The 8,560-nt window shown below is 44.5% G+C and overlaps 1 protein-coding gene across 2 annotated transcripts; it reads right to left on the reverse strand.

The window, feature by feature from the left end:
* Nucleotides 1-3,370: 3,370 nt before the first annotated feature.
* LOC134483167 (disks large homolog 5-like) lies at nt 3,371-8,206 on the reverse strand. 2 transcript variants are annotated; one of them, XM_063278435.1, is made up of 5 exons: nt 8,054-8,206; nt 6,830-6,989; nt 5,482-5,625; nt 4,687-4,849; nt 3,371-3,972 (listed from the first exon to the last, which is right to left on the reverse strand). In XM_063278435.1, exons 1-4 carry the CDS (start codon nt 8,133-8,135, stop codon nt 4,723-4,725), a joined length of 513 nt encoding a protein of 170 aa, XP_063134505.1. In that variant the 5' UTR covers nt 8,136-8,206; the 3' UTR covers nt 3,371-3,972; nt 4,687-4,722. The 2 variants fall into 2 exon arrangements, with proteins under 2 accessions (XP_063134505.1, XP_063134504.1); XM_063278434.1 differs by lacking the exon at nt 8,054-8,206 and having other exon boundaries at nt 6,830-7,430.
* Between the last annotated feature and the right edge of the window lie 354 nt (nt 8,207-8,560).

Raw genomic sequence — 8,560 nt, forward strand, 5'->3', positions numbered from 1 at the left:
ATATTAGATCCCTTCTCACGGGTCACAGAGGCCGTGCTGGGTCCTAAATGTGGACCCAGGTTCCTGCGCACTTTTGAGGAGACTGGTCAGGGCGCAGGCTTCATGACATTTTGTTTGAATTATTTTGGGGGATTTTATTTTTACTGTTGGGGACAAACCTAGGGCTGCCATGTGCTGGGAAAAGGCTTTGCCACAGCTGTAGATCATCCCTAATTATAAACTCCTAAATTCTCCCAATCCTGGAACTTTCTAGGTCCCTCACATGATGCAACCTTTGGGGGATTCCTCACATAGAATCCCAAAGAGAGAAATGTTCCCCAGTGTCTGCCTGTGGCTGTGGTGATGAGAGTGCTGACCAGTGGATGGCAGGGCCCATGTGAAACCCTTTTGGTTTCCACTTGAGTGGAATCTTCACCAGGCCTTTTTTTTTTTTCTTGAAACACAGGTTGCCCTGGAACTTACAGTCTTCCATCACTCTGACTCAGTTTCCCATGATTGGGCTCACAGGCTTAAATTACTATGACCCTCTATGTTTTTTTTTTTTTGTATTTATAAATCTTCTAAAAGCCAGAAGGATCTAGAATTTAAAATTTTGCGGTCCAAGGCATTTCCAACAGGGGATTCTTGACCTAGGAGTATCCAGACCAGTTTTTATTGTGTGGGTACTTCATTCCCATAACAGCTTATGCTTGACAAAGAGTTCCAAGGTGTGATGTCACTGGGCATCAGGCGGTGTCCCAAATAGCAGCACTGACTCAGGTTGTAATTTAGGCTGGAGAAACTTACTAGGACCCTGGTAATCCTAGCACCCTGGGGCCTTAGCTGTCCTTAATCAGATCTGGCTATGAATCAACTGCTCTTGAGGGTGGATTGGAATTCTAGTCACTGTGAGGCAGGAGCATTAGTATCCTACAGCCACTCTGGGCTCCATAGGAAGACCCTGTTTCAATAGTAAAAGGGGTCACCTGCGAGTTCTTACTGTCTTCCCTGAGGCCTTCCTGCTGGAGTTAGAATAGCTGTCTCACCAAGTTGAAGTAGAGGGCAGAATGTTGGTGCCTTCTATAATGAGGACTAGTGACAGATAGTCTATGGAAATTCTAGAAAGATCTACAGGTATTTATGGCCAGTGCATGGGAATTGCTGGCTTCCCTGTGTCCTTTGCCTTTAATTTGTAGTCCATGGTGCACCTGGGAATATCCCAAAATCAGGCTGCACACAGGGCTTGTCCCATGATTCTCACTTGCACCCAGTGCCTGCCTGATTGTCATACGTCTGACAGAGCCACTGTATGCTCTCCTGACACCTGCGGAGAGCAGTATAGGGGACCGTACCATCCCCACACTGCCCATCAGTGTCTACAATGTCCCTATATGGCACTGAGATGGTCTAAGCTCCTTCCTGCCTATATGCTGCATCAGAATCTGACCATTCCTAATTTCCTCTTCTCACACCCACACTAGAAGCCCTGTACCCACACTAGCCACAGCTGGCCTGTTGCCTACTGACATCTCATGGACTCTGCCCCAATCCCCTGCCCTGCCCTGCCCTGCCCTGCCCTGCCCTGCCCTGCCCCGCCCCAATCCCCTGCCCTGCCCCAGTGCCCTGCCCTGCCCTGCCCCAATCCCCTGCCAAGCCCTGCCCTCACTCAGCTGACATTGTGGACATCTCAAGACAGTCACTGGACAATGGCTGACACACTTGTCTGAAGACTGGAAATGTTTCTCGATCTTGGAGAGGAAAGAAGGACCCTCCAACTACACTGAACTCTAAGGAAGTTTATTCAGGTGAGGGATGACAGGGACTGTTTTGTCTCACGTCACACATGTCAGTAGTAAATATCCTAGGTATTGGATGCCGCTGTTAGCATTAACAGAACACAGCCCATAGTGTTGGGAAGGATAATAAATTATGAGTAGGATTAGAAAACCCCAAGCCTCTTCCAGGTCCTAAGAGGGCAAAAAATACCACCAAACATAGCATTAATGTGATAGGTTGGTTAAATCTGGTTACTAGATTCTAGTGTGATAACTATGACCCTTTTTGTGTCATGCTCAGCTTATAATGACTAGAGGACCTAAGCTTGAGAGTCACCAATGCCGCTCCCTTGCTTCTCCAGCTGCTGAGCATTGAAAAGCCCTAATGAGACAGCATCTGTTTGCAGACATACTGGATAAGACTTCTGCACTTTATCTCTCTGAGTCACCTCCACTCTCAGTAAGTCAGTTTAATTCCATAAATTGGAAATGAGTCACGTGGAAAATATACTTTCTCAATACAATCACAGATTTCCACGTAAAAGATGAAACATGAACTGTCCCACCTAAGTTCTGGGCTTGCACAGACCTGCTCTGCAAAAGAAACATGTGGTCACAGCTGCAGTCTGCATTCACTATGGATGCTCTTGAGGTCCTCCCTAAACTGCATAGATTAAGATAATTATCTTGCTTTCTATCAAAAGAATTCATTATGCCAAGTTGGCCTGTAGAAGGAGGCTAGTCTCTTCTGTATTTTATCAGATGTGCATAATCTATATGATCATAGATAGTAAGTGGAAGATCTGTTTGGAATTGAAACTGAGTGATGGTGGAGGATGATTCTGAATGCACAATGAGCAGTGGAGGCACCAGAGCCCAGTACGGATGCCTAGCAGGCTGCCACATTGAGCAGGCACCGCTCAACCACCTGTACATACACATCTCCTGAGATCTCTCTCCTTAATGGGAGATGATGGCGTCCATCTAGTTTAGCACATGCCCTGGAAGGACAAAAGCTACCTACAGGAGCTGTGGTGATGACTCCCAGGTTAGAGCATCTGCTGCTCTCTCAGAAGAACCACATGGTCCCTAACAATCATCTACAATGGGGAATGCTATTCCCTCTTTTGGATCATGAGGGAAATGCACTCAGGAGTGGCCCAGACATACATTTGAAAAAAAAAGATCCATTGAGTTACATGATAAAAATAAATATAATCAGCAACAATAAAAACACAGCATATGAATGATCAAGTGAAACAGCACCTATAAAAACCTATTTCCCAAAATGACGTTGATGGTCATTATCTTTGTGGTTTAATACTAATGCTGTATTGTAAGAAAAACTGAGGCACATGGTTCTCCATTAGGATTATTCTATATTCCTTTGTGAAAGTTGTCATTTTTCTGCAGCTCTACAGGCATGAGTGTGTGTTACTCAATATCTGGTGCACACAGTCAATAAGGAATGTGTGTTGTAGACTGATATAGACTAGGATGAGCAGAACACATGACAGCATGGATACAGTATATCAGTGATTACATCATAAAGTGTGTGTCCATAAAAAAAGTCACATTATCCACACAAAAGACACTATCACCCTGTGTACCCCTTGGTGGCTTTGAATTCACTGGACCATGCAAAGATCCATATCTAGCTGTCAGTTCTAAGTCTACAGGAGGGGAAGGACCCTTGAATAAGATGGTCTTAAGAGTCAAGAGTTACAAATCAATTTTTATTCATAAGGAATACAATTTACAAAAAACAGGCATAAAATGTACAACTAAAATGGTATAAAAAATGAAAAACAGTAACAAGAATATATAACTATGAAATAACAAAAAGAAAACTTCAATGAAAATCATAACCAAAAACATTTCTTAACAGAATTTTCTTAATGAACATTTAGAAACACAGTTGTAGTGCTGTTTCTCCTCTAGGACGTGAGATGTCACGGCAGTCCCCTCAGTTGTCTCTCAAATGGTGTTGTCGGTATGAGAAAGGAGAAAGACCTCAATGAGATAGGCTGGCATACGGATACATAAATTTAGGGTCTCTATACATTGAGGAAATTATCTGAGAAGAAGAATATTCCCCCAAAAAGTCTTTGACTGTGAGGATTGTCGTCACAGGGAACTCCTGAGAGAGAAACTCATTCCTCAGGGGGCTGTCTTCCTGGGATCCGTCCTATGCCATGTCTCCTGCAGTTCCTGAGACCTGGGAGGAGAAGGCAGCTATTAAGACACTGATTTGGTGGGGACATGCATACCAGCTGTCAAGTTGCTGCCTTCTGTCCCCTCAGCTGCATTGGACAGACAGCACTGATCTTTTCACTGAAATCATTGCTGATATCTCTGCAGGCTGGGAACATCACCAGCAACCCTCACAGTACTGTGGGAGAACAAGCTGCTCCTCAGACTCTACCAGTGCAAACCAGAAATGGGGAAATGGGGAGAGACCTAATTGGGGTGCAGGAAGAAAGGAGAAGGCCACATGATACCCAGATCAAAGCCAATGACCAGGACTCATTTGCCATTTGCACTTGGTTCTTATCCCTACAAGGTGCTTCCAACCATAACATGACCCCTGTATGACCTTTGTCACACGACCAAGAACTCGTTCAAAACTCTTCATAGCTTCCAATCTGTGATAGGGAGATGCAGTCATATGATATGTTATTCCTCTGTCACCATTACTGGACTGCCGTTTCAAAAAGGGCAGAGAAGTATAATTGCCAATAATTCAGTTTCTGAAAAGTGGTTAACATCCCAGAATACTTGTGCATAGACAGAGCAATGAATAACTCTATCACATGAGGTGGGTGACTGACTGGGTGTGGGGAGATTAGAAAGGTGATAGGGGAAGCAAAGATGTATCCAATAGGCAAATGGTATCAGACATTGTTAATCTGACTCAGCTGCTCGTTCCTACCACATTTTGCTGGGTCTGGAGGTTGCTGGCCTTCTCCTATTCATCTTCATCCTTCGAGTTCAACTCAAACAAATATCGCTGTACCTCCTTGCTCTCCTGCTTCAATGTGACCAACTTCTTCTTCATACATGCCTGGTCCATCAGGAGCCGGCTGTGCAGGTTGCTGGAAACACACTCTGCATAGTAAGATCCTGAAGCCTCTTCCTCCCATTCCAACTGCCAAATCCCACAGACTCCACCAGGACCCAGATACCCATAAAGACTTCATAGAATACATCTCCATACATGTAAGGCTGCTGCACAAACAGCAAACGGCCCAATCCAGGGAAGAATAAATTGTTTCTGTGAGCCAAGCACCAATAAGAGTCCATGTCTGTCCAAAAGAACAAGGGATCTACAACTACCCATGAGAGCCCAATGCATCGGGGCAACATCAATTAGTAGGCAGTAAACAACCACAAGAGGACAGTAGAACCAAGGGAGGTCATGCTAACCATGTGGTCCACACATTGAGGTTTGTTAAACCTGGTATTACCCCAGAGCCGCAGGTTGGCCTAATAACACTCTGATGCCTGAATCAGTATAGTTCTATCCAGAGCCTTCTAAAGATGCATAGACACTGTGGTGAGAAGTCACAGTCTCTTATGGAACTGAAACTGAGTCCAAAAGACCCACGGCACAGTGATATTTAAACAGCAGAAGACATGGACCCAGAGCTGCAGACCCTCCGGTCCAGAACAAAGAGAGGCAGACATGGCCATTCCACAATGATGGGCCCTTCTGACCAGTACTTACCGATAGAAGTTAATCTCCTTCTTGAGCTCCTGAAATTTCTCACGATGTTCAATGTTCTTTGTGTCTAAGTTGTGCAGTAATGACATGACCTCTTTCTCTTTTATCTTCAAGTTTTCATAAAATGGATTTGGCCTGAAGTAGGGGCTGGCCCCAGGAAGATAGAACGCAAAGAACATCGAGGTTTAGGATTATATGAACTCAGGCTGTGTCCTGTACTACCAAAGCCCTGGAAGGACACTTTCTGAATTCTACATATTTGGATCTTCTTCAGCTTCAGAAACTTGGAATTGTGTGCCCAGGACAACAGAAGCTAAGCACCCAGATAAAGGGTTCCCTGGCTCACTTTTTTCAATCAGGAGGGCTGGATCTGCATTCAAACCTGTTATGCTCTCAATAGCCTAGGCCACAGAGCTTACCCAACCACACACACACACACACACACACACACACACACACACACAAACACACACACACACACACACATCCAGAAACCTCTGATTTCATTTTTCCTGTTTTGACAAGTGGAATGCTACAAGCCGAATAACTAATATTCTAGAGACAGACAGTACACATAATTCTGGAGATGAGACCAGATATTGCCACAAACTTATAATCTGCCCAATGCATACAAATGTATAGACAAATGTGACCACACAGGCAAAGAACTGTGCTCTTGAAAGTGGGGCTTCCAAAATAAAGCACTTACACCTCCATGAAACTATTATACAGGTATATCCTGATGTCAAAAAACAGACCCCTAAATTCCAAGTGTGCAGGGACATAGAAACATATAAAAGTTGTGCATATGCATGCAGACCTGTGCACACACAGACACACAAACTGGGACACACCCACAAGAAAAGAAAAGTAAACAGACTCAGAGAATGAGAAAGAGAGACAAATATGGAAAGAGCACAATGAGAATCAGTAGAAATGTATGCACCATTACTGTCTCAGTGTTTAAGGCACACAGACAAGAAGGAACAGGCCTGAGCCTCAGGCCTTTTAGTTAAGCATTGATATGAACAATGTGGGACCTAAGGGTGCTGCCAGGAGATGATAGCGTTCAGTCACCTTCCTAGCAAATACAAACACTCTCCACAAACTCACAGCACCTAGAACCTTGCAAAGCTACCACCTGTCAAGGGCTTTCCAATTGTACACTGGGAACTCATGCTCCAGTGACTTTATCCCTGAATTCTCACTCAGATCACAAGTTCAGATTTTCAACAGGCAGAATCAGAGAGTCCATGTCCAAACTCACTCCTCAGTAAGGGTCAGGTTCTGAATCTCCTCTCTATGGGAGATGAGATTTAGAACAAGGTCGTTTGTTTGGAGCAATGCACACCTCTTGCTCATGGATCCACCTGTCACATAAAGGAGGCGATCTGTCAGCTCATTTCTTTCCTTGGTAGTTAGCTCCAGTTCTCTATTCAGCCTCTCCTCTTCCTCGTTGGCCTGCACCTTGTTTAGGACATTTTCAGGGGATGACGTCTGTCTGCAGGCCTCTGTAGGTAGAAGAACACAAGTGAACCCGCATGGGGCGAATGCATAGAGCATACACAGACCACAGTGAGGTCCAAACAGGAGAACATGCTTGGAAGCCAGTGTCACTGCAAGGAGTTTGGTCTGTGTAAGAGGCATCCTAAGTGGATCACAGTTCCCCCACTACTATATAGAGACCAAGAGATGTAAGCAGCCAGGTGTTCCCTATGCCCGCCCACACAGGCTTACAAGTACCAGAGAGATGCCTTCTCCAGGATTATTATCAGGTACGCAGGCTACAACCTGGTTTCAGGACCCTCACCCCTCTGGTTTCAGAAGTCAGATCATCAATTCAGCATCCACAATGACTTGATTGATCAGGGATACTCAGATATCCTACACTGTTACTCTATCCAATAACTTTGCATTAAAAAGACATGTAGGGGGAGGACATGGTCAACAGACTTATTAATTACCCCTACTGAAATGACAAATGCCCCAGAAGTGCCAGTAGGTTACAGGCTCTTTCTCTACCTGCCCCATATAGTTTGGCTACTGTAGAAAAATATCTGCCACACAGAACCTCTAATGTATGAAGGTAAGATTGGCCCCGTCAGCCAGAGGTAGTCAGAGGAGTACTAAGAATATAAGGTCATGGCCAGGAGCACAATTCTCTCCCTCTTACTACTGTCAGATAGTCACTGAATTTAAAGAAGCAATGAAAGTGAAGTACATTGATGCCCTGTTTAATTCAGAAAAGTTATACCCTCCATGACTACTTATGGTGTTATTATATCAATTTAACATACCGAATGCACTGTAAAAGTAAAGACTAGAAGTTCACCCAATAATAGCATAGGCATTGCCATATCCTCCATGTGGTTATGGAGAAACTAATGATGTGAAAACCTTGACTTTCAGGAATTGTGATAATCATGGAATTCAATATCTGTGGAGATGTTCCAGTGGTTGTGGCCCATTACTAAAAAGGCCAGCGGAAGACCCCCACACACACCCCTGACAGGAAGCTCAACATACTCTGCCCAGAACTTACTCCACATTCCCCATGTCCTGTGTCCATCATTACCTTTAGGTTTCGTTTGCTTCACTCTAGACTCTTCTCTATCAACATCAACTCTCCCAAAGCGCCTACAAAGACGGGCAAACATGCCTGTGGATATATCCTTTGGACACTAAGAGAAAAAGTAGGGAATTGGTTGTCACAACGATACTGGTGACATCACAGGGATTCCAAGGTCTCTCTAGGAGACAATAGAATGTCCACGAAGGGACGGCTGTTGTCATGGATAACAGACTTTGCCTCCCTGCTAATGTTCTCCCTGTACTGAGCAAAAGCTGATGGACCCTTTTCAGGGGAATTCCATGTGGCATCCCACTGAGCACCACATGCTTCCAAAGCCAAATTTGGCTCTAGACTCAATTGGAAAAACCTAAGTCATTGCTATGTATCTAAATGAGTGCTTCCTCCCCAATCCCTGCACAGAAATGTTTCATCCTACCTCAAATTCTCCTCAGTCAGCAATATTACCCATTAAAGATTACTGAGAAATCACACCAGTTCCTATAAGGAGCC

The sequence above is a fragment of the Rattus norvegicus genome, chromosome 19 (genome assembly GCF_036323735.1).
Source record: "Rattus norvegicus strain BN/NHsdMcwi chromosome 19, GRCr8, whole genome shotgun sequence".
In the NCBI taxonomy this organism is placed as follows: Eukaryota; Metazoa; Chordata; class Mammalia; order Rodentia; family Muridae; genus Rattus; species Rattus norvegicus.